We start from the raw sequence: 27,586 nt of genomic DNA on the forward strand, positions 1-27,586 counted from the left end.
TGAGTCCAATTTAGAAAAAATGATCTGCCTTTGGATTCTGATATTTGAACAGAAAAGTAATGGGCCCACTCCTACAAAGTGCTGGGCACCCTCACCTACCTTTGTAGTCAATCAGTACATCCCTATTCAGCAAAGCCCTTAAGGATGGATATTTAGTCGTGTGCTTAAATCGCATTGACTTTAGCATGTGTTTAAATGCTTCGCTGAACTGGAACCTGAGCTCAGGGCATTCAGCACCTTGCAGGATCAAGCCCAAAATGTATAAACTGCTACAAAAGTCCTGATCTATCCAGAGTAAACTGTGTCCCTAAGATTCTTAAAGGCAAATGTGAGGCAGATTTTAAGGTATGCTGCAATATATGGTACATTTATAATTATTCAGCTATTCTGGTAATTATTTATGTGTCCTTACCTGAAGTTAGTTTCAAGAACATTCCATTTATTTTGCAGGTTTTAGACTGTAATATAGGCAAGGTTAGTGTCCTGCATGAAATGTCTCAGAAATGTCACATGAACCATGAAAGATTTTTTTCATTGTTTGTTTTTTGCATGCTGGTTCAGCCCACGTCGGCGAGAAGGTGGGCAGGGGAGAGCTGGTACTCCCAGCCAGGGAGCCCCATTGTGCTAGGCACTGGGCAGAGATGTAGTAAAAGACTATCCCTGCCCCAAAGAGCTTGCTGTCTAAAAGATAAGGCATAAGAAGCAGGTAAGGCAAACAGACTGGGAGGGAAAAGAAAAAAACAATAATTTTACAGACAAGCTGTGTGCACAATTAATAGATGTAACAAGCCAAACAATAGCAGTAATGTTGGCTCACCACCTGCCTAGCAATATGTTTTTTTCTAAGCGAAATGAGTCATAGGGATGGATTTCAAGGATAATAAGGTAGCAGCCATGTGAGTTTTTGCAGGGCGCTTTAAATTGACACCAGCGTAACTGAGAGCAGACTTTCACCCTATACATACATGTATCATTTCACCCATCACTGAAAAACAACTACACATGCAAGTAGCCTTTCTGCATCAGCAGCTCTAGACAATGATGTAACACAGAACTGTCATACAGTCGTTTGTTAACACTTACATAAGCTGCTATTTTGGGGCAAATCCTACAGACATTTACTACTGTACATAGTACTTAATGCTATAAGCAGTCCCACTATTTTCAGTGCTACTAACTCACAGGAGTAAGCACTGAACTTGATGATAGGTCTTTGCACAGTAGTCCTCTTAATTATTCATCCAAACGAGTATAAAAATTGGGGCTAGCGAAAAACAAAGATGTTAAACTGAATTGCCTTTCCCATAACTATTTGGAGGTGATTTAAAATTTCTCCTAAGAAATGACAGCTATAAATCTATCACAGTGGCTCTATATCATTGCCAATACTGTGAGATCACAGCTTGGACAATTGTTTTATGTGGCTGCAGTGTCACTTCTAAATATAATATTTCAATTCTTGGGAAATTGTTATAAGGTAACAGGAAGACAGATCTTTTTTAGTGCTTAGCAAGACACTGGAAAGGGGCATCAATGAAATATCTGGTAATGTAACCCCTTTCTTACATCTTTGCTACCTTGCCTTTAGCTAAGGGCACTTTCCTACCCTCCAATACCAGGCATACATTACTGCACATCTTGTAAAATCAGCATTTGGTTGCACCTCTGTTTTGCTACTAGTATTTGCTTATAACTGTGCAAAGGACATTGAGATACTTCAAATATGGAAGGAGCTATATAAAATGAAATTCTATTTAAATAGTATAGTATATTGACATTTTAGCAGTTTCACTGGTAATCTGATGCCTCTTTATATGAAGCATATATTTATAAATTGTATATAAAGGGTTAATAAATTATAGCTGTTTTAATAAATGGTTTTCAACTCAATAGTCAATAAGGTTGCTGATGACCTTGGCTCATAGCCATATTTAACACATATTACTAATGTCTATAACATACTTATAATATCTATTACCCTTTATAAACTATTTATACATGGTCCTGTGATAGGTTGTTCTGAGTCAGGAGCAGACTCAACATGCTGTCATCAAATCCCCACCAATATAGGTTAATTGAGACCTAATTGGAAGGTCAATCAACTGAGTAGAGCTACAGCTGAGGGACTAATTAGAGGGAGAAGAAACCCAGCAGCTGGACGCATATAAATTGAGAAGATGGCAGCCTTGGAGTGGAGTGCCAGAGGCTGGCAGGATGTCTGCGTGCTCCCTTCCCTTCCCCAGAAGCAAGTGGGGACACTGGCTAGGGCTTGTAAATAGCACTATAGGCGGAGGGCTGCTGGAACAACAAACTAAAACAGGCTAGTAGTGAAGGAGACCTGAAGTGGTGCGATCTGTAATTAAGGCCTGAAAGGACTCTTAGACCACCATGTGACAGTGTCCCGGGCGATTCCTTAATATAAAGTATGGCCCACGTTTTTGTTAATAAAACTCGTGGAAAGAAATTGCTTTTTCCTCAATTGTTTGTTCATTCCCTTGAGTATTTTCTGAAGTCAACCTTCACTGTATTCTGTAACAATGTTAGTCTTGGATTATGTGTTTTAAGTATAAAATAGGTTGGCGTGTACTATTATTATCAGACGTGGTTGAGAATTTTCCATTGAACCACTTTTTCAATGGAAAATATGGGGAATATGTCTATTTTCTCACACACAAAAAATTTCTTTCAGGAAAATTAAAATGAAAAGGTTCCATTTCGTGTCAGTTCAACATGAATCTGTTTTGTCTGCCTGAGCCATCTTGGGGCCTCAGTATGAGTGCCTCATGCCCACATCCTCTTCTGTGGACCAGGCTCCCAAGCCACTCTATCTCCCATGATGAACTGTGGTACTGGAGCCCCCACGATGTATGGCAGCAGCTCTGCTGGACAGAAAGACTGTGGGAGATACAGCCCAACCAACCCATGGGGGAAAGAGGGGTATGCAGCATCCAAGTGACAACTCTCATGAGGCACCATGACTGTTCAAGTGCATGAAGATTAATGTCAGACTGCCTCAATATGAAACATTTTGACATTTTCCAAATCAGATTTTGCGGGGATTTTCATTCCATGAAAAGTTTTGATATTTCAACTTTTCATTTTGTTTCAAGACAAAAACAAATGTTGAAATATCATCTGAATTTCCTGTGTGATGGAAATTCCATTTTTCAGACATTTCAAATTTTTACTATTATTACAGAGTCTCATGCCCTTAATCATATTCAGTAGCAACTTCACAACGAGACTACTCATGGAGTAAGGTACTATTCTGCAGAATATGGGTAGCAGAAGAACCTGGTCCATAGTAATTACTTGTGCATTCAACAGCAATTTTCCAGGATATGTCATCATTTCTTATAATACTCCCTTTTACAAATGACAAAGACTCTGGGGATGTGTATCAGAAATATAATAGATGTGAGAAAAGTCACAATGTTATCATTAGCTTAATAAGCTATTTTATAATTGTTAACATAAAAGCAGTTATTTATATATTTCATTTGAATGCTTAGTAGGGTGAAAAGGTTTTAAATGTTCTTTTCTATTTTTTTTACTGTGTTTTCTTGCCTCTAGGACCCTCTGATCAGTTTAGTGTTTCTTATGCTTGATCTATCTTTATCTATTCTCTTGATGTGAGGTAGTAAATAATATTAGGGTATTGGCAGAGTGGAAGGGCCTTAATGCTGAATTATTGTAATACATTTTTAAGACTGTGTGGAGTTATTGGTAGAAATGGGCTAGAGGCAGCATTCTCTTTTGAATGTTCACAAAGGCCTAGCTTTAATTATTTGGTATAAATGCTGATTTTAATGTTTTAATTCTTTGTTCCTCTAAATGTTATTGATATGGTTGCTGCTCTCTTTTGGCTAAATTCTGGCTTTGAGATCAGGGCCGGCTCCAGGGTTTTGGCCGCCCCAAGCATAAAATGGGGATAGTACTTTCCTTCCTCTTAGGGAAGTTATGAGGATCGATTTGATTTGTTAATGGTTGCAAGGTGCTTCATTTCTTCATCCTAGATAGACATATAAAGGAGCACCAATTAAGTTCAATAATAATTTATTTATTGCTATTTATTCCTGCTATTTTTCAAAGAATGTCTCAGCACATTCACTTTCTCCTTTACCTCTCTTCCTGTTATTGTTTTCAAGACGTTGGAGCATTTTTTGAAGAGGGGATGTGGCTCCGATATAATTTCCAGTCCCCAGGGATCAGTGCGAAAGACTTAGTCAGCCGAACTATGTTGAGCTCTACAGACCATGATAACACTGTGCCAGACCTCAGCTTGAATAAGGAGGTGCTCAGTTTCAGCTTCAGTACCACCAAGTCCCCGTGTGTCCTCCTGTACATCAGCTCTTACACCCAGGACTACATGGCGGTGCTTGTCAAGGCATCTGGTAAGTGATCATTCTGAGCTTTCTCCGCTGAAGTTACTACTGATAAAAAAAAAATTGGCACACAATACCCAAAGCAAAAGCCATGAGCTAATGAGAAGCTCTCTCCAGCCATGTAATTTCAAAACAGGAGACACAAGGCCTGATTCTGTATTTTATTGCACTAGCTTTACACTGGTGTAACTCTTTTCAAGTCAATGGAGTCACATGCAACTGGTGTAACAGAGTGGAAAGTTAGGCCCATAGGGTGGATTGAGATTCTGGCATAAAAACCCAAAGCAGCATCCATTTTAATAAATATAAAATACAGAGGTTAGATTATAAGGTAGGGAAGTTGTTTTGAAGTCAGATTCTTGCATTAAAATGTGTACTATACAACCTATTATTTTCTGTCACCTTTACTTTTCCTTAACCCCTCCCACCACCAAGGGCCTGATCCAGCTCCCACTGACATCAATGGGAGTTTTACCATTGACTTCAATACAAGTAAGAGTAGGTCTAATGTCAGGAAATAGGAACACTAAGAAATACTGCATTATAAAAAACATAAATAAGGAAGGCTTGTGGTCTAATGGTTAGATCACAGGTCTGGGAGACAAGTTATGGATTCTGTAACTGGCTTTATCCCTGAATTGCTGTTAGACTGTGGACAAGTCTGTGTGTGTCATTGTCCCTGTATAAAACACAAAGCTAATACCCATCTCACAGAAGGCATTTTTTTCACAGCCAATCACTTCAGGCTACTGCCACTTTAAACACCAGAATTCCAAAACCAGGTCCCATTGGGATTCACAAATCCCCTGATCAGTGGCACCCAAGCCCTATAGATGCCTTAATTCATTCAGTGCCTAAACTTTTGCAGTAAAAGTTCCCTAGGTGCATGGTGGTTAGGGCATTCATCTAAGAGGTGGCAGATTTCTGTTTATATTCTTTCTTCCCATCAGATGGAGCAGAGGACTTGAACCAGGGGTCTAAAACCACTGGGCTAAAAGTTATGAGGGTAAAGTGGTATAGGCTCCTACTGCCAAGAGATGGTTTGCAGCTGAGAATCCCAAGCAGAGGGAGGCACCTATCTCCAAGAAAGGATGCGGGGCTTAGAACACACCCCTTGGCTTGGCACCTCCCATTGGTTAGCTTAGGCGAGGAGCCTCCTAGCATGCTGGCTTTTTTTAGTCCTGTTCTGAGGCTTCTGTCTCTCCTCATTCATTGTATAGGGAGCCTAGGTGCCTAACCCAGACTTTGTGAATTTCAGTGGTTTTCTAGGCTCTAAAAGTTAGGTGTGGTGATGATGAGTGTCATCATGCCTAAATTTCTTTATCAATATAGCCCTTTTTTATAGCATTGTGATATCCTCTGCTGCTGTTGCCCCTCCCACCCCAACCCCAAAAATTAGTTTGTTACATAATCAAAATGAATACAGTGAAAGTCCAGGGCTTGATCCTGCAGACTCTTCGGTTTGTGAGTTACTTTATTCACGTGCCAAAGTGTTTCCAGGATCAAGCTCTAAGCAATGTTTGTCAATGCCACTTAATTGTAAGCAGCTACAATATCAACTCATTCTCAAATGTTTAGTGCAGCTTATCATTGTTGGGAAGGGAAAATCAGGGAGGAGGTGAGTGGTATTTCTGAGAAGAGGAGAGGTTCATATGGACAAGAAGGAACATTTTTTTTCCAGTTTGCATTTGGACTGCTGCATTATATAGAATCTTAAAATAGTCCTGGCTTTTGTGGTTTATTAAGAGCCCATTGAAGCTCACAAATGCATGTATATGTTTTTAATATAAGCCCCAATCCTCACATTTACAATACATAGGGAGACAGCTGCACCTTTGCGGAACCGATTGGCTTCAGTCATCCCTCTGCCCACACATTGTAAATTGCAGGATTGGAGCCATATTTATTATTTAATTCTAATTTTATAAATATTACATCAATAAATACAGATGGAACCTTTCCAGCAGAATTACAACTCAAATATAAGATTAGAACCAGTCAACATTTCAGTAAAGGTTGCTTTAAATCCACACCTAAATCCACTTTTAGGCACCTAAATAAGTGGCCTAATTTTCAGAAGTGTTCACCTCACGCGGTAATGTCTGTTGAAGTCAGTGGAAACTGTTGGGTGCGTAGCACTTCTGAAAATAAGGCCACCTATTTAGATGCATAAATAGGTACTTAGAAGTAGAGCTGGCTAGAAAAGCCATGTGTGGTGGGGAAGTATAAAATTCTGACTTTTTTGTTGAAATATCAAAAAAGAAAATATTTTGATTCAAAATGGTGCTGCTATGTTTTATGGGAGTTGTAATTCAGATGCCTCATGCTCCTATTCTCTTCTGTGGGAGGGGCCCTTTGGCCACACTATATCTCTAAAGATGCACAACCTTTTCCTCTCTTGGTGAGGGGAGAGAATGCATCATAGGAACCCCGGACCATGGTGCATCATGGGAGAAGTAATCTAGCCAGAGAGAATGGAAGCATAATGTATCTGAACTACAGCTCCCATGGTGTATAACAGCATCATTTTGAAGCAGAATATTTTGGGGTTTGGCTAAAAACTTTGGTGTGAGAGCATTCAGTTTTCTGATGAAATATTGAAATTTTCTGCAAAAAAAGTTTCAAAAAACCAATTCTCCATTGAAAAAGAGCTGCAATGAAAAAATTTTGACCACCTCTGCTTAGCCACCTAACTTGAAGCACCCATTTGTCAAAACCCTTTTGCGTCAAATACTAAAAGTTTTCCTTCAGAGTCCTTCAAAACACCCCAAGGACAGCTGACCCATAGACAACAACTAAATGGGATGGAAAGAAAGCCTTGTGTTCACATATAATTTCAATATTCATCTGTCATAAATCAGATGTTATACTTATTACATAAGTATTCTTAATTTATTGATGGAAATCCTTATTCCTTCTACCAAATAAAACTATTATTCTTTTATTTCTGTATTTAGCTTTAACAATTTTATTCGGGCAAGGATAACAATCTCAACAGAACAGTCTTGCTTTACATGTTAACATTTATAAGTCACTTTCATACCATTCCATGTATAATTCTGATTTGTTTATTTTTTAGTTAGTAGTGTTTGCACCTGCTTTGGTTTTGAGATGCTGGTCACTATCTGGTTTATGGTTGTAAACTGGAAACAATTACCACCCCACTAGGTTTAAATTATCAGGCACTGACTCTTCCTATTTAAATTCTCCTGCAGCAGAGCTCAACTCCAAGAGCGATTTAAATATGAAATGATGGCGGTCATAAGTAAAAAGTGAAATGAGGAGGGGCAAAAAAAGCTCTGGGAAATAAAGTTATAAATAGTTTAAAATGTTGTACATTTCTTTCTATAGGAAACTTACAGATTCGATACAACCTTGGAGGCACTGGAGAGCCATATAACATTGATGTAGACCACAGGAACATGGCAAATGGACAGCCACACAGTGTTAATGTCACACGGAATGAAAGGGACATAGTTCTCCAGGTAAATATACATCTGAGCCTTTGAATACTATATAGCTTTATTACTAACAGTGATAGTCATAGGTATACCAACTATTACTATTATTGCCTTCCATACAAATATATGAATACATGTTACAAACATAGCATAACTAGTCCCATATCTACTGAATCCCAGTCTTGTGAGCTAGTCAGAGGAGCATCCTTTCTTTCTTAACAATGCCCTAAACTTTCAGATATGCCTATCCTTAAATTTATGAACATGAATAGATCCACTGAGCTCAATGGAGCTATGGCCAATGGAGCTATACGAGAGTATAAAATTCAGGATGTGCATAAGTGTTGGCAGGATTTGGGACATAAGTGAAGGAGTATGATTGAGGGCCTAGGACTCTAGATTCCTGGTTCCAGTCCTAATTCATTTTCTGTGTGACACTGGCAAGTACTTCACCTATCTGTCCCTCAGTTTATTTCTCTGTAAATGAGCACAATACTATTTACGTACCTCACAGAGGCACTGTGAGAAGCAGTTAATGTTTTCTAAACACCCTTTTCTTTGTTTAAATATATGTTAATCAGATGGTTCTGCTTTCAGTTCCTGTCACATATGTGTATACATATGGAGAATATCAAATGGTGTGGTATAAAAGCTTTACTGCCATGAGTTTCAGATAGACTGAGTACTTACAAATGGCAAACCAAAAATAAAATAGGCATATCATCCCAGACAAGTGCCAATAAAACCTTTATACCACACCGCAGCTTCATTTATTGTACAAATGCCTCAAATTTTATAGAAAAACTATTTGAGAAATATTTAGGAAGAATTCAAAAATGTTCTTCTGCCTTTATGCTCCCTTAGCACCATGACTCCAGCTATCCAAGCCTTAGAAACAGAGAAACTACATTTTAGAAATTTCAGAAAATTACACAAAATAGCTTTATTGTACATAATAATGTCATAGTATTTGTGAGCTGCTAAGGCTAAAAAACAAAAGCTGTATGTCCACCAGAAAGGGAGAATTTCTGGGGTTTCTACTGGTATAAATCCTGCTTCTGGCATTAATGTGTTGTAAGATATGGGACCTTCATTCTGTCATTAGTGTAGAATTGAATATTGCCCTTCCTTGGCCTTAGGACAGTGTAATTTTAGAGAGAAATTCCACATTTGAGAAAATGAGGGAAACATTTCTCTGGCAGGGTTTGTTGGTTGTTTTTTTAGTTATTTAAATAATGGATGTTTGAAGATTGACCTGCAGATCCCTCAAGGAATCTCAGATAGCTGGTCCATACTTAAGGCATCCAAAGAGTTGACTTCCTTATGTTATGTTGGCTTCTTTAATCCCCTCACCTAGTTTACAATGTGAGGGAAACAACACAGCAGGCACCATGAATAAAATATAACAAGAGGAGGTCTCCTTGGGAACCAAGCCAAAAGATCAAGGATGGGAGCTGTCACTGTATTTACCAGGAGGTGATCAAAGTGGATACCTGCCAGTAAAAAAACAGAAGGGGAAAGCTTTGTCAGTGGATTATGGCATCATTTGCCTGAAGCTCACAGTCGAGTATGCACTCATCTCTGATTCAGAATCACTTTGGTTGCACTGAGGCAGAATTTCTTCAGAAAGTTACTCTTATGTTTGTAAAGAGTCACAGCCTCAGCAACTGTGTAACATGTATAGACTATTCACCAAACTGTTTTAGTAGGGTGTTTTTTATTTATCAAACTATAAATTGATATCAGATAAGATTTGTAGTCAGTTTTTCCTCTGGACCTTAAATGCTTCTATTTTGTGGTGCCTGGAATGTTTCCTGAAGTTGTATGGCTGGTTGTTACAATTTGTTCTCGAACTTGGTGATGGAATATGAAACCCTCTCCCAGACTCTATTTGGAAAATGCCAACACAGTTAAGGGTGCCCGCCTTGCATTAATTAGCCTAACTCTAGCTTCTCATGGGGTTAATCCAACATTTTTGCAGTACGTTACGTTGAGAGTGAGAGAGCGTAAACTACCCATTTGGGTCCTTGGAGGCTTCCACACACCTCTAAGTTTGCACTGATAGGGTAAACTAGGTTGAGGGCTTTTTACCCTGTCAGGTCAGCAGATGTATGGAACAAAACTGGGTTAAATAACTGGGGAGCAGGTGCAGGTGAGGCTTATTAAACTACAGGGCCCAGACGATATGTATGAAAAAGAGGATAAGGAAAGGAGTGGCTGATGATAGGAAAAATCCTATGCTACCTATATCATACCCTGGAAAAGGGAGGATTTTAATTTGGTTCTAGTTTGTACCCCAGAAAAGGGAAGGCTTTGAGGTTTACCTGTTTTTCCCCTGTAAATGAGGCAACTTTAATGTGGGCATATACATACTTAAGAGAAGAAGGCATTGTTTTGTTCTGGTGGGCTACACTAACCTCTGATGCAGAGCCCAGTCCAAGACACAGGATTAATATCACCTGCCATTTCTCAGAATTGGGGAAGATATGCACTCCTCTGTGCTTGAAAATGTGGGTGTTAGAGATCAAAGTGACTTCTTTTCTCAGGGCACGTTTACACTGGCAGAGTTACAGCACCAGCAGTTACAGCGCCGCTCAGAGAGCACTGAAGGGAAACTGCTGTTGTGTGTTCACACTGTCAGCTGCTTGCACAGTAATGTGTTCACACTTGCGGCGGTATTCAGAGCGGTGCACTCTGGGCAGCTATTCCACAGAGCATCTCTTCCTCTTCTGCCGCTAAGAGTTGTGGGAAGGCAGAGGGGGTTGCGGGGCATTCTGGGTCCTGTCCCAATGCCTGTGATGCATTGCTTCGCATCCCAGCAATCCCTGTGCTTCCGTCCAAATTTGGTGCCATCTTTCAGTGGTTTGTGTACTGTGAGCTCTGCATCTTCGGTCTGCAGGCATGGATCCCTCAGTGTTGACCAGTATGCTGCCCGCTCTCACTAACACATCACAAGTGGCAGTGGAGTTATTCCTTAAACTACAAAGGCAAGAGGAGTTCACCATTGATCTTGCCACATGTAGTAGCTACAACATGAGATTGCTTGTGGCATTCATGGAGGTGCTGACCACAGTGGAACACCACTTTTGGGCTCGGGAAACAAGCACTGAGTGGTGGGATCACATTGTCATGCACGTCTGGGATAACGAGCAGTGGCTGCAGAACTTTCGCATGAGGAAAGCCACATTCATGGGACTGTGTGATGAGCTCACCCCAGCCCTGCGGCACAAGGACACGAGAATGAGAGCTGCCCTGTCACTGGAGAAGCGTGTCGCGATTGCACTGTGCAAGCTGGCTACTCCAGACTGCTACCGATTGGTCGCTAACCAGTTCAGAGTGGGAAAGTCAACCGTTGGACTCGTGTTGATGGAAGTGTACAGGGCCATTAATCGCATCCTGCTCTGAAAGACCATGACTCTAGGCAATGTGCGTGACATTGTGGATGGCTTTGCACAAATGGGCTTCCCTAACTGCAGAGGGGTGATAAATGGCACCATATTCCAATTCTGGCACCAGACCACGTAACCACCGAGTACATTAATCGGAAGGGGTATTTCTCTGTTGTTCTCCAGGCGCTTGTGGATCACCGTGGGCATTTCACAGACATTAACGCAGGCTGATCCGGAAAGGTGCATGACACACATATCTTTCGGAACACTGGCCTTTTCAGGAAGCTGCAAGCAGGGACTTTCTTCCCGGACTAGAAGATCATCATAGGGGAAGTCGAAATGCCCATTGTGATCCTGGGAGATCCTGCCTACCCCTTAATGCCGTGGCTTATGAAGCCATACATGGGGCACCTTGACAGCAGCAAGGAGTGGTTCAACAACAGGCTGAGCAAGTGCACAATGACTGTTGAGTGTGCTTTTGGCCGTTTAAAGGCCTGCTGGCTCTGCCTATATGGGAGGCTGGACCGAAGGAAGGGAAGGGTGAAAGCACTCAGGGCGGGACCGTTGTGGCTCAGCGCCTGGAGACTGAATTTGAACAGTCAGAGACCAGAGCTATTAGAGGGGCGCAGCGTAGGACCGTAAGGTTCAGGGATGCCTTGAGGCAACACTTTGAAGCTGAAAGCCACTAATATTTGTTGCTGTGCTCAGAAGTGCAGTGCTTGTAATGCTAGGAGGTGATTGTGATTGGTGCAGACAATGTACTATGAAGGTTTAAGAAAATTGCCTGTTGCTTTGCAGGGCTCTGTTTGCTTTCAATTAATAGAATAAAAATTGCTTTCAAACCAAAACAACTCTTTTATTAAAAAACAACAACTGGAGGGGAGGGAGAAACAAAAAACCACATCAGCATTGAGGGGGGTGGGGGAAAGGAGGGTCCCAGGAGGAGGTGGGGTCCCGGGACAGTTAAAGATTTGTGTATGTCCAGGTGTCCTATCCAACCTTCTCCTTTGGAGTACAGTGCAGCGGGTACTGTACTTCAGCTACTATTCACATATCTATCACTAGCTGGCTGGCTCCCAGCAAGCACACATGAGCCACAAGACCCCCAAAATGGTGAGTAACCGCAGGGGCAGGGGAAATCAGTGTTGCAGGACTGTACTGGACACTTGGCTCTTGGAGAGAGCCAGCACTGTGGGGGAAGGGGGCGTTACAATCATTACTATCCCCACATTTTCCATAGGCTGTGTTCATTATGGAAGATATCTCACTGCTGAGGGTGAGCGGGGACTCAAGGGTGGGTCTTCTCAAGACTGCGACTTCCGCCCTGGCCCTTATGCAGCTTGCCTGTGTGCAGCAACGCCCAACCCCCGCCCCCATGATAGCAGAGTGGTGTGTGAAAGTCACCCTTAATGGGTCAAGAAACAAAGCAGCTCTGCCAACGAACCTACGGCAGCGGATTGCCCAGTATCTCCATGAGAATTTTGTGGAGATCTCTGAGGCAGATTTCCGTGAAGTGAGGGAGTCAATCAACACACTGTTCCGCCGCTCAGACTAGGCATGTTGTGGTACACGCATTATACAGTCACAAGCCTGCTTTCTGCAACCAACCTGCCCCCAACAACTCACTTCAACGATTCCCAAAATCAAAGTCACTTACCAGGGGCCTCTTCTCCTGTTTGCGCTTCGCCAAGCTCCGACAGCTGTGACTGGCTAGACTCCTCTGGGGTAGAGAAGAGCTCCTCACTGCATGCATCTCTGACCTCGGAGTCATCCTCTGCCTCTAGGTCCCCTCCACATCCTCATCCAAGATTTCCTCCTCCTGGCTCGATCCACTCTCAACTGGCATGCAAGCCACCGAAGTATCCACAGTGGCCTTCGCAGTGGAGATGGGGTCGCCACCGAGTATCGTGTCCAGCTCTTTGTAGAACCGGCAGGTCGTGGGCACAGCACCGGAATGGTGGTTTGCCTCCGGCGCCTTGTGATAGGCGTTCCGCAGCTCCTTCATTTTGACCTTGCACTGCAGTGTGTCCCAGTCATGGCCCCTTTCTGTCATGCATCGTGAAATCTGTCCGTGGGTATCATAATTCCTACGGCTGGAGCGCAGCTGGGACTGGACAGCCTCCTATCCCCAAATGTTGATGAGGTCCAGCAGCTCGGCATTGCTCCAAGTGGGGGATCGCCTGGTGCGTGGAGCAGGCATGGCCTCCAAGAAAGATGCGCTGAGACCACTGCACGCGTCACCGAACAAACAGGAAGGGAACATTCAAAATTCCCAAGGAATTTAAGGGGTGGGGCTCATGGTTGGTCACCTGAGGCCAGGGCAGTAGAGTTTAAACTTCAGAGCAGAGAGGTGAGAACAGCATTGTGGGACACTTTCCGGAGGCCAATCGCAGCGCTGGAATCGACGAGGGTGTCTACGCTGGCATCGTGACACTGTACCTCCGGCACAGAAAGCTCTACGCCTCTCATCGGGGTGTTTTTTTTACAGCGCTGCAACTGCGCAGTTTATGCACACTAAATGGCTTGGCAGTGTGTACCCCTCGGGAGTTACAGCACAGAAAGCTGCTTTATTGTGCACAAACTTGCCAGTGTAGACAAGGCCTCAGTGTCCTAAGGCAGGTCACAATGTTTGGGTTCTCTTTGGCACAATACTGCTGCACCAAGTGGACTTGTATTTCCTTTTATAAACTATTTTCCAGCCTGACTAGCAGATTGTTTACCTCTTTTTAAATGAGGCAGCTGGCTTGCCAGATGCAGTTTCTCAAGCTCTCACAGCGCTATAAAATGTCACTCTCATCAGTGCACCAACTCCAGTGCATGGGGTTTGTTTTTCTTGTGTTAACAGGAAGTTCATATTCAGAAGACCTGTCTCTCTGACTTACTGTAATAACCCTGTAGGGTACATTCAGTGTCCGAAATATTTAAATAATCTTCACTCTGACAATAAATCACTACTACTTATGTTCTGTGGAGTTGTTTTATCACAGCTCTCAGGGGCATCACTTATGAATAAATAAAATAAAAGGTTCACTATTGAGCCCGTTGGTACTCCAGCTGATGCTATAAACATAAGTCTGTTGAATACTTGGATAGTAACTTATGTCTGTGCCGATCAATCAGAACTTGATTAAAGTCTTTGACATAAATACATATAGGCTTAAAAACAAATGTTTAGTGTGAATGATTTTAATTGTTGGAATTATGGCCCTCATCGCTAATATAGGCATATTTAAACAAAGTAACAGGGACTCTGTCAAACAAGTTGTATATTACAATTTTCTCATTCAGTGACTGTGGATAAATCAACAGTTATTGCCTCATTAAACTACTGTATCCTGTTTGTAATACCACCATTTTCTCAGGAATTGTGTCCAGTGTTAACTGTTGGTCTAGGCTTCAAGAAAACTGTATTTAAAAAAAATTCATATAGGCAAACATTTGAACTTTTTTTCTTCTGCTTTTTGGATGATGTGGACAAAGTTTAAATTTGCTTATAAAAATTCTTGTGTCTCACCTCTATTAAATGTCAACTACCAGTAGCCATGGCACATTTCCAAGGCTGCATAAGTTCACCGGTGGACAAGAAGAAGCTAAGTAAGACAAATTTGGAATATGTTATCCTAGTAAGTCAAGAACTGGGCTGTAGGGCAAGTTTTATTTGTTTTGACTTCATTAAAGGTTATAATACTTCAGTAGGGTATTTTCCAGATCATAAACAACAGAACAGTCTCGATCTATGTAATCTGGCGCGGACTCACCCCTGCGGCGCCTCCTGCTGGTCGTCTCGGGAATTAGCTCACCAGTCATCGGAGCGCCCTCTGCAGGCCAGGTGTCCCGCCTGTCGTTGGCCCCCGTGTCCCTCACGGACCCCGGTGCCCCTTTCTCTGGGGTGCTGCCCCTCTGGCAGTAACCCCTCAGCCTAAGGGTTTCCCCACCCAGGGGAACCCGTATCCCCAGTTGCCTCAGTATAAGGCTACTGCCAGTCACCAACTAGCCCCACTCCCTGGGGCAGACTGCAGTGTATGCCACTCATCACTGGCAAGGGGGATTTGGCCTGCTACCTTCTTCCACCCTCAGTACCTCTATGGGCTTAGAACCCAGCCCTACAGCCTGGGGAGTCACCAGCCTGGAGCTCCCCTGCTCTTCTGGCTTTTCCCCAGCCCTGCCTCACTCCCAGGTACCTCTCAACCAGCAGCCAGGCCTGTCTCTCTCCACAGCTAGAGGTAGGGTGACCAGATGTCCCGATTTTATAGGGACAGTCCCGATATTTGGGGCTTTTTCTTATATAGGCTCCTATGACCCCCCCCATCCCCGTCCCAATTTTTCACACTTGCTATCTAGTCACCCTAGCTAGAGGAGAGACTGCTCAGCTTCTGGCTGCCCTGGCCTTCTTATAAGGCCGAGTTGCTCTGTTTGGGGCGTGGCCCCAGCTGCAGCCACTTCCACCAATCAGCTGGGGTTTTGCTCCTTTCCCCAGCCCCAGCCCTGCAGGGCTTTTCCAACCCCTTCAGGGCTGGAGCGGGTGTTCACCCCACTATAATCTAATATCAAGTTTTTGATGATGAAATGGTGTTTAGAGTTATTCACACATCAATAAAGCCTCTTTAAAAAAAAAAAAGTCCACAAAAAAATCTCCCTATGCTTAGGGCCTGATCCAAAGTCCATTGAAGTCAGTGAGAGTTTTTCTGTTGATTTCATTGCACTTTGGATTATGCCCTTATAGAGCCGTGAATGAAAAGAATTTCTGCCTTAGGGCTAGAGTCATACTTTCTCCCTCTGGCTTCCCATGCAGTGCCCCAAAATCAAGATTCCAAATGAGGATGGAATCTGGACAATACACTGTTCTGTTATAGCTTCCTATTATACTTGTTTTTCCTGTTGTGCTATATAAGAGCTATTAAGTTTGTTACACAGGAAATAAAAATGGGATGTATTTTAATATTAAATAGAATAATACCCAAAGGAACACAGCAAAATGTAATGTTAATGATCAGTTTCCTTATTGGGATATATTTGTAGATTCTCAGCAGGTCTCCAAACCTCCATGCCTTCTTTTAAAGCCATTTCCATGAATGTATTATGTACCCCAGGGCTATGTACCACCCAGCCCAACAAATTTCTACAGGAACACATTCACCATCCTATATAAGCTTCATGAAATATATGAACGTTGTTCGAAAGTAATATCAGTGTCTGGCATTAAATCTAACATACTCCCATCTACAGTTTGCAAACTGAGACTGTTTTCTAAATGTTCTTATATTAAAATATTTTTCTTCTCTTGGGCCTATATTTTGAAGCTTAAATTTTCCAGATGCGTTAAATAACCATTTGCAAGTGGTCCATACTCTTGTATTTCTGAAACCATGGAGTCTGGTATCTGAAACCCACCTCACAATGAACTGTTCTTTTACACCCATCCACATACACTCAAATCTCACTCAGAACAAGCCATTCTTCTTTCAGGCCAACAGTCAAAACATGCCATATGTTTGGAACACTGGAAACCCTGGTTCCGGTCTCACCAAAGGTTTATCTTTTTCTATAAAGCTATTATTTTACCTCTGGAAGCCTGAGGGCTATACCTCTGGTCTTGCAAAAGGTTATGCGTAAGAGTCTTCCATGGGATTCCACTTCCTCAGATGGAAGTATCAAAGCCTATGCCAGGGACATCAGCACTCATGCTCAGGCTACAAAATTCAAGGATGACTGGCAATTCTCTCTTCTTAGGCTGGAGGGGACTTGAAGCATGATGGAGAGAATGTACTCAGGGAAATAGTGTGAAACGTTCTTGGAACACACCCTGGTAAAGACAGGACTGTCTTATAAGTAGTGATTGATGATTCAATTCAAATGAAGTGAACACAAGCCTGAGCCTTCACCAAATGCTTGAACTGAACCCAATGTATTTTTTTTTCTTTTTGCGATTTAAAGAAGTTTAGTAAACTGGGTGTGGCTCTGCATTTCCCAATTTAATCAAAAACAGGAAGTAGAAAGACCAAAATCCCATGAGAAAAACAATGAAGCATTAGTTTATGACTGAGCTGAAATCAGAAGGACTGGAAAATTTGCAAAAAAGTCCATATCCCTCTTAACTAAATGGGAGAGTCAAATATTAATATCCTGAAATTCAGGGGCCATAGGGACCTTCTCTCCTCATTGGCACATGTGTGACTCCCATTGAACTCAATAGAAAAAAAAATAAATCAATAGAAATCTTTCCTATACATCCCAGGACAGAATTTAGCCCTAAGGTTGTATTGCTTTTATAAAACCTGAAGCTGTAACCATTTGCACTCCTTAGACTTGCTGCTGCTAAGCTGAACTATGCATTATCGCAGACAAATCTTTTTCTTCCCACCCCTCCACCCCCCGCCACTTGTCAGTCAACTAGCAAAGTCTCAAAGCTTTACACATATTAGAGCAGCGGTTGTCAACTTTTTTTCATTTGTGGACCCCTACAATTTTCAAATAGAGGTGCGGACCCCTTTGGGAATCTTAGACATAGTCTGCGGAACCCCAGGGGTCTGCGGACCACATGTTAAAAACCACTGTTCTGTGGTAACAACCAACTTTCACAGACCCCTTACACACAGCCTGGTTCTCAAAAGCTTTCATTCTCCAGATCACCAAGAAGGACTCTACAGACCATAATTTGTAAACCTTTCATCAACTCATTGCCTTATTTTGGTATTTTTTCCACCCTGACAGGATAAATGTCCCTTATGGCATCCCATATTCTGCCAGTTGATCAATCTCTCTTATCTGATCCCAAAGCAAGATTAATTTTCAGGTTTTTTTGAAGGAATTAAAACCCCTAAGAGAAAAAGATGAAATAAGAAAGATTTTTGAAGTATGAGTCCTATTTCCTAAACCTAATACAAGTGGAATCTCAACCCATTTCTCTTCATGTTGAACAAATGGCAATGAACTATATGTATAACAAAATGCTGAAATGAAGCCTTCCAGAGAGCGGAGGTTGGTTGCTAACCTTCTTTGTATATCATGAGACACAGCCAGTGGTTCTCTGGGAGGGGAATATTTTATTGTAATATTGGTATTTATTATAAACTCTAGATGTCAACATTATATACATTCAATGATGCTTCATTTTGAAGGTTTTCATCTCCAGCAACCATTGATCATTTTTGTATTAAGGGCTATCTGTCTCAGTCTACCCAAATGTGTACGAAGAAGCGACTACTGTTACTAAGGGAAGTCTACACTTTCCGTGACATGTAGAATACAGACACTACCCTTTCAACTAGCACTGGTATAAACAGCACTGTAGATGGTGAGGCACAGCTTAGGTGAGTAGAGGTCATGCCTAAACACCTAAACCTCCAGAGTATGTACCTTACACAGCTCCCATGTCAACACGGCTATTTTTTAGCAGTATAGTGTCCTGCTGCCTCCTCATTGCAGTGAAACGTTCCCCACTGCCAGAGGCTTTCATTGCAGTGGGGAAAAAGCTCCGGCAGCTCCCTCCACTGGAGCCTTTTCTTGCCACAGTCAAAGGCTCCAGCAGTGGGGAGCTGCCGAGCCTTTCACTGTCTTTCACTGTGGCACGTAGCTACCTGTACCCTACACACCACTGCAAATGTAGATAAGGTCTAAGAGTTAGGCCAAGATTTTCAAATGATGTTGGATGACTCAGTGTTTGAAACACCTCAGAGGAGTTGCACTTCTAGAATGTGCTGAGCGCTCACCCTCTAGAAATCAGGCTCCATTAAAAGGGCTCAAGCTGTATGAAAAAAATGAGCCACCCCAAATCAATGGTCACTTTTGAAAAACTTGGCATTCATTTATATATGTTTTCAAAATTCTTCCTTAAGATCATGTCACAAAACACTGGCTCTCACCTGATACACTGTATGCAGAAAGATAATTTATATAATATATTTCATATAATAAAAGCATATGTGTTTCTCTGTCTGTGAGCTCATTATATTGGCATAATGCTATTGTGACTAAATGCCCAGCAAAAGTGACAAAATATTCTCAGAAATAAGGTTAAAAGCCTAAAAATCAATGTATAAAATAAACATAACCAGAAATAGATACATATTTTACATTATATGACAATACATATTGGACAAATTAATGTCCCATTAACGTTGTCTTTGAGCACAAGGGGTCACACTCTTTAATTTTAATAACCTGGCATTAAATAATCTATTATTGCTTCTGTTAACATTTGACATAAAGTTCATCAATTAAACATAGGGAAAAAGAGCCCACAATGATCTGAAATTACCATAATGTTATTTCAGTTGATGGTGGTCAAGGTAAAGAATTAATTTAAGACAAAACAGGGACCTGTTTTCACATTAGTGCTCCTGTTACATTTTGAGACCAACTTTTAGAAACATACCTAATTATTAAGTCTTCATCTGAACTTGCATATTTTCCACATATTGGGCCAGAACCTCAGCTGCTGTAAATCAGTGTAGCTCCATTGACTTCAGTGGTGCTACAGCAGTTTACATGAGCTAAGGATCTAGTCCATTTTTTTAAGGGGATGGGGGAAACCTTGTGTGTTTAATTTTTAACTGCGATGCATCTTATGCTGATTGCATTTCCAATTTAAATCAATGTGAAAAGCTTTTATTATAAGTGAATGCAGTTAATCCCTTTGGAAGAAGACTATAATAGCCTAAGCAGTAGTTCTTAAATCAGCGTATAGCCCTGGAGAAGAAAATTTGGAGTCTTACTTAAAACAAATAAATAATTACATCTATATAGCAAATTTCATCTGAATATCTAATGCAAATGTTAATTAAGCTTCACTACATTCCTGTTTGTTCCATATCCATTTTGCATACGGGCAAACTGAGCCACACAGAGTTCAAGGATTTACTCAGAGTCACAGAGCAAGTTTCTAGGTTCAGTTGCATACAGTCACGTATCCAGTACTTGAGCCTGCTCTCATTGAATCCAATGGCAAAACCCCATTACCTTCAGAAGTGCAAGATCAGGCCTTAAATTGGTGGTAGAGCCATTATTGAACAGTCGTCTACTCACTAGACCATAATGAGAAAATGTGGCTGTGAAATTCTAATGCTGGGCCAAATCTTGATGTGCTCACTCAGTTTTTCCTCAGGCCTCACTCAGGCAAAGTTTTCATAGCAGTCAATGGGAATTCTACTGGAATAAGAACTGATTAAAAACCGAATAAGGACTTCTGGGTTTGGACTGTTTGTTGTGAAATGCGCCAACACCACTCTGAATACTCACAGGTATTTGGTAGGAAGCAGTCATGTATCTGGATATATTCAAGATAATTTTGTGATTAAAACACTGTGTTGGAGTCAGGATACCTGGGTTCTACTTTTGGCTCTGCTGTGAAAGATAGCAATAACACATTGTCCAAGAAAAGATGACATTATTACAGTTAACATCAGAAGAAGCAATAGAGAGCCTCTTCTCCTCTATCCTGAATAAGTAGGAGGGAAGGACCTCTACATAGGGCTCAGGAGAGCATTAGGTAGTGACCCTGGCCTCTGCCAGCCCCAAGGGGATATGTTCTATCTAAAAGATTAGTTTACACTGCATTCTACTTCATGTGCGAGCCAGGTGTGCTCATTGCTTTTTTGCGAAAGACCAGTAAAGTGCACCAGCAGCAAGCATGAGTTACATTATCAAAGTGAGTAGTTATCTAAAAGAAATGGAATTTTATTGAACTTCTCCCTAAACAACAGCAATGTCAGATAAAGTCAGCCTTGTTGGCTTGATGTGACTTGAGAACTGAAGCTGAACGTTTTCTACCAGTTTGGTTTGTACTGTGTGCACAATCTTGCTGTGTATTTATATTCAGCTCAAATGAAATTAATTATTTTTAAAAGAAAAGAAGCTGTAATGAAAACTCAGAAAGATAATCAAGAAACTATAATTTAACACATATTCATGATGCCAGCCTATGTATATGCAAAAAGTTTATTTTGTATTCATTAAATAATGCAATATCCTTTTCAAATACCATGTAATAGTAATAATGCCTTTTCTGTTATGAGTCTTGATCTACATTAGACTGAGATAATTGCAGTATTTCTTATGATGATTGCAAGCAGTTTAGTTCTAGCAGCTGATACCTGAACAGCCACTGGATGGCAGTAGAGCATGTGTTTTAGAAAGAATCCAGTCCTTCCAAGCGCCTGTGTTCCTTCAGTCACTGATCTATAAATGTCCTGGATTAGATTCTTCTAAAATTGTGTTTTCTTTTATAAGATTGTTTGAATAGAACACAGACAAATAATAAAAATAAGAGAAAAGAAATCTCACCACTGACCTCCCTTTGATTCCTTAAGCACCATATATACTATTTCCCCACTAGCTAAACAATATTCCCCTTAATTCATAGTGTCAAAACTGGGGAAGGGCACAACTCACAGATTTTGGGTCTGGATGCAGACCAGAACTTCCCCAAGGGGTTCAAGAGCAGGTATAGTGGGCTGATTTCATGTATAATCAGAAATCTTTTCCTTCTTCCTGCACCCAGGGAAGAATCATAAAATCTCATTTCTCTGGATTTAAAGTGAAGGTTCATTCTAACCATATATTTCAGTCATTTCCCCATATTCCGTTTTGGGGGGGGGGAAGCAAAGGGGGGATTTAAATAAAGTGGGTTGAGCTTTGGTCAGGGCCGGCCCCAACCCTTTCGGCCCCCCCAACCAAAAAAAAAAAAGCCGCGATCGCAATCGCGACCGGCGGCGGCAATTGGTGCGGGGGGGAAGAGGAAAGCCGCGATCGGTGGCGGCAGTTCGGCGGCAGGTCCTTCACTCCTAGAGGGAGTGAGGGACCTGCCGCCCCCAAATTGCTGCACATGCCGCCCCTCTCCCTTGGCCGCCCCAAGCACCTGCTTGTTAAGCTGGTGCCTGGAGCTGGCCCTGGCTTTGGTGAGGAGATCCATGAAGATATCTGAAACTTGCACTTTTGGACTTCTTCACCTACTTTTTCAGTTTTTACTTAAATTTGAACATTTCCATGCAGATACCAACAGCAAAATTTCACCAGCTCAAAGTACATGACATGGGCTCAATTGTAGGTTTGCTACTAACTCCATGCATTGAGCAGACTGCGAAACAGATTATGTTTCAGAGACTCACAATCTGCCTCTTGGTTTCCCCCATCCCTGGCACAGCATATCTCCCCCAACCACTGGCACAGCTGTACTGTCCTGCACGCTGGATGGAAGAGGCAGAGCCAAGGTTTGGGTTTCTCCTAATCCCCACCTCCCTGCATGAGAGAGAGAGTAGAATCTCCCTCCGACACTGTTCCCCATGATACAGGTAGCTGGTGCAGGGATGTGAGGGGAATTCCTCACTCCCCTGCATTCTGTTCTAGGCAACATAGCCACGCCATGTATAATTGAGGTTGTCTGACACGTCCCATTACAAAACCTTGTAACTTTGCCAAACTTAAACTGTTCTGGGAGAAATTTCCCATGCCAGGTGTCAGCCTCGGGTAATTTTTGTGGTAGTTTCAGCTAAAAGGGCTAGAGAGAAGTATGTTATTTTGCCTGTGTTGAAAATATTCTCACAGCCATTTCATTGAGAAGCTATAATGACCCCATGCTTCATCATGTTTTGCTTTGGTAGGGTTTTGGGTGGGAAGGATGTTGTTTTGTTTTAAATGTACACTCTACAATGTGTTTATATTAAAGAAGACCAGGTCAAAGAAGTATGCCTGGCACTTGGAGCAGAAGGTAGTGAGGTTTGTGATGGTCCATAGTTCCTGTGGGAGTTCAATCCACAGTTTGGGACTGGCCCCCAAGAGAGTTCCGTGGTGCCTGAGGAGCAGAGTTGGTGAACACAGCCTTCATCCCAGAGCATGAGGCAGCCTTTTAGGTATGCTGGGCCCAGCTTATTGAGCACCTTGAAGATAAGGACCAAGATGTAGAACTGGACTCGATATTCTATGGGAAGGCAGCATATATAGCATAGGACCAGCCTGATGTGCTAGCAGTAGTCCATGTTGCTGAGGAGATGCACTGCAGCATGCATATGCAGAACAGGCCGTACTCTGACCCTATATAACAAAATAGAGATTTGCCTTGGATTCATCAAGGGGTTGATTCTTCTACACATGGAATTCACACTAAAGTCAAAAGAAGTTTCACCATGCAACAGGCTGGCAGGATTGGTGCCTAACATTTTTTGATAAAGATACTCACACTGAATCATAATTTAATTTCACTTTTCTTTCCAGGTACATTATCCAGCCATAATTAGCTCTATGGAGCAAGGATCATGTTTTTGTTATATGTTTGTACAGTTACTAGCACAACAGGGTCCATGACTGGTGCTCTTAGGTGCTCCCACAGTACAAATAAATATAATAGGTGTCCTAGTGATCTCAGATGTATAGATCCAACAGCTAGAATTCTGTGCTACAGTAAAAAGAAATATTTAAACAGTGCTCTTCCTTGATGGATGATGGAGATGGCAGAGTTCAAAGGAAATGTTAGCCAATTTCAAAATAAAGTTCAGTGCTTCTGGGCCTGATTATCTTCCCACTGATAGTGGTTTTACTTCAGTGGAATTGTCCCTGATTTACAGAAGCACAAGTCAGAGGAAAACCAGGAAAATTAGCTCTCTTCTGGTTTCACACACAGGTGAGCGTGATTCTCCTCCCACACGAGAATGAATCAGAAACAATTCTCTTGAAGTCAGTGGTGTTAGACTAATGTAAAACCAGTTGTGAGAGACTGAAAAATCAGACCTTGGGTAATTATTTCCACAAGCTGTTCCTGGCATACCTCTGTCAAATCTTTGTTAGTTCAGTAACCAGGTGACTATGATGATGACAACACTGAGTGCAGCACTGTTTTGGATTTCTAACTCAGATTTAAGCCATTACCATTTGTCTCCTGAAAGAAGAGGGGTGTATTTTTCTCACCTGCTGCACATGTAACTCACATTAATGTTAATGGAAATTATGCACGTGATGCTAGATGCCAGATTCCCTTTTACCATGGAAACTGATATCAAGTACATAATTTAGTATGTGCTTGTTGGCACCTGCTGTGGTTTATGTCGCAATCCAGTTTTATTTTTAACTCTTTGTCTTCACCTGCTTATAACTCTGGAAAAAAACCACCTTCTCTTAAACTGAAATTTTACATGCCCCATCTCAGCTGAAAGGTGAACTTTTTCTTCTTGCAAGTCTGAGGAAATCTGTTCAGCCATTTTTGATTTATGTGAGACTATAAACAAATTGTAATTTGCCTAAGGTAAGAAAATACTGCTATAATCTTTTCCATAAGATAACTCAAAAATGACTGAACGTTAAGACTTTAACCTAGTGTGTACATCCATGACTAAGCTTTAAAGAATTGGTGAATAGTAAAGTTATGTGCAATTGAAAAGCATTTCTGAACGTGCTCACAGAGGTTTTTCTACAGGTCTTAGGACATCATCAATGCACTTTTTTCCTTCCCAGTTTAATAAGCACAAGAGCTTCTGCTCTTAGGCTATTGCTTGGACAGTTTGCATAAGGAAGCTAGAGAAGTTAGTTACCAGTAATTGTAGTTCTTTGAGAGTATTGCCTGTGTATAGTCACACTTGTGGAAATAACTGTGCTTGCATGAGCTCAGAATCTTCTAGAAAGCAGTGTCCCCTGGGGCCATTCACACACCTCCCATTTTAATTCTTTGTGCAGGAGTGTCCTGAACTACCCTTCATTTACTTCTGACCACTGAAGGTGCAATGAATTCCTTGTAAAACAGTGGCTTGACCTTGGCTCTCAAGGGTACTGTCACTGTTATCACAGATAAAACAAGAGCATCCAGAAACAGAGATCTAAATGGCGCTATAATCTCCACATGGAAGACCTGATTCACGAACAGTGTAACAGAGTACGGTTCTAAAAGTCTACTCTTGTTTTTTACTTTCCCCAGCTTGATCATTATCCTCCAGCAAGTTACAGCCTGCCAACAGCTTCTGACACTCAGTTCAACTCCCCAAAGGCGCTCTTCCTGGGAAAAGTTATAGGTGAGATTACGTTTTAATAATTTATTTTTATTAGACATTTTCAGAGAGAAAAAATATATATATAAGCACATGAGATTGTGATGTTCATAGTGTCTGCAGTAAGGCACCCATTGGACATCTCATTTTTTACTAGGTTCTTAACCTTTACTGCAGCCTACACCCCTTTGGTTCTCAAAATATGTTCTCGCACCCCTTATCAAAAATCGTTGAAGTAGGTCAGTTCTTTAAACCTAGATATATTTTTGTTTGTATATTACAGTAATCATTAAAAAATGTATAATGTTAATAAATACATAGGTTTGATTAAACAAAGTAGTTGTACTTATGTGCCTGTGCTTAATTTGTGTTTTCAATGATTTACCTTCTAAAAAAATCTGGCATGTCTCGCACCCCCAGAAAGGGCATCTCGCACCCCCAGGGGGTGCGTGCATCCCAGGTTAAGAACCACTGTAACTAGTAACTAGAGAGACAGTGATGTTTTGGTTAAGTGGGATATACATCAGGCAGGGATACTACGTTGTTATTGCAAAGGACAAGGGGATACATAGATAAACCAGGGATAAAGTAGGCTATGGCTAATATATACAGAATGTAGATCATATATAAAGTTCCAGGGAACGTCATTTGAGACAGTACAATTGCACAGTTTCTGTCACCATTCAGATTTGCTGGGGGGGCAGGAGCAATAGGTCTGGTGCTGCTTTGCAGTGAAGTATGGGAAATATTTAGGAAATTTGGAGCAGTATCTTTTATTGTGAACTCATTGCCCACACTTTTATGGCTCATTTTCAGAGGTAGTAGGTACCCACAAATGTCACAGAACTCAATGGGAGTTTCAGGTGCTCAGCACCTTTTGAAATTCAAGCGATTACTTTCTGTAAACCTTTACTTAGGCACAATAGTTTGGATTACAGAGAGTCTGACTCAAAACATCATGAACTTATGTTTTCTTTCTGCAACACCATAATTTACATGGTAACTTGTGAGCCACATGGAATGTAACTGCCCCACAAACAGAACCTGTATGTAAGCTTCCTGTGTGTACCATACCTGAAATGATTGTATCACTACCATATTTCCAGCCTGTTCTTCTGTCAAGGTGATATAAGGAAGGCCCTATAAAAGTTAAATCTTACATTGTCTGGGGACCAAATGAGATGTGAGGGGAAAAGGACTTTTGAAGAGGAAAGGAAATCAACTACAGAAGTTTGTAATGACATATTTTTTCCATCTGCTTCATTTTTAGTCTAGTTTACCTTATTTTGTGATTTTCTGTGAAGCTGGATGTCAGTGTAAGGTTCTCTTTGGTTTAAATCAAGCGAATCTAGGCTAACATTGGAGCTGAATCCAAAACTCAGGTTTTATTAATTCTTCTGCTTTTAGGCTCAGTAAAACAGAATAAAAATATATAGTCAGAATAACTGTAAGTTGTGAAATGGGACACGAACAATGATTTTGGTGCTCAGCGACATGAATGCAATATGTTACAGTAGAATATCTAGTCTCATCTTGCTGACAATATGAAACTTGAGTGACTTTACTGCTCTCTGAATATTTCCATCTTATAGAGCTGAATTACAGCACACAGGACATTCTGAAATTTAGAGCTCCTAGTGCCCATTCTACTGGACAAATCCTAGGTCCATTTAATCATCAGTAGAATAGGCCCAGGATGCAGGAGATGAGGTGTAGTCACTCAGCAGCTGTAATCTTGGAGTGGCTCAGGGCTTGCCTACACTGGCAAGTAAAGCAGCTTTTTGTGCTCAAACTACAGCCGTGTACTCACTGCCAAGCCACTTTGTGCGCAGAAACTCCTCAGTTGCAATGCTGCAAAAAAACCACCTTGACGAGAGTCGTATGGCTATTTGCACAGAGGCTCCAGCGCTCTATTGCCAGTGTAGACTCTTGATTGTTTTCTGCGCTCTAATTGGCCTCCGGAGCTGTCCCATAATGCTTCAAGTGCCTGCTCTGCTCATTGTTTTGAACTCAGCTGCCCTGGAGACATGTGCTCCTCCCCTTTCAAAGCACCGTTTCTGACAGCCGTTGCATGCTGTGCCGATCTGCTCCGGGACACAAAGCAAACCATTAATGTGGAATGCTCGTGCTGTTGAACCCAGGAGTGTGTGTGTGAGAGAGAGAGAAAGAGAGAGAGATTGCTGTGCAGCGAGCCCAGGGAGGGAGGTGGGGGCTGCTGTCAGGGTTTCCCCCTTCCCCCTGCCTCAGGGCTGGTTGCTTCCTGCCACTGTCTGAACTTACAAAACAGCAGGATGACATACTCTCTCTGTCCCCCAAAACACACTATCTCTCTTCCCAGCTCCATACACACACACACTCCCTGTCACACACTCTTCCCCCCCCCC

General features: G+C 41.7%; 1 protein-coding gene across 1 annotated transcript in view; it reads left to right on the top strand.

Annotated features, from left to right (window-relative positions):
- LOC112113482 (contactin-associated protein-like 2) overlaps positions 1-27,586 on the top strand; it is a 1,103,244-nt gene that overhangs the window by 994,967 nt on the left and 80,691 nt on the right. The window contains exons 19-21 of the mRNA XM_029912066.1: positions 4,149-4,394; positions 7,737-7,870; positions 25,133-25,226. Of these exons, the coding sequence (XP_029767926.1) occupies positions 4,149-4,394; positions 7,737-7,870; positions 25,133-25,226 (474 nt within the window). The remainder of the gene's footprint in view (positions 1-4,148; positions 4,395-7,736; positions 7,871-25,132; positions 25,227-27,586) is intronic.

This window comes from Terrapene carolina, unplaced genomic scaffold, assembly GCF_002925995.2.
Source record: "Terrapene carolina triunguis isolate 2854851 unplaced genomic scaffold, T_m_triunguis-2.0 Scaffold179, whole genome shotgun sequence".
NCBI classification, from domain to species: Eukaryota; Metazoa; Chordata; order Testudines; family Emydidae; genus Terrapene; species Terrapene triunguis.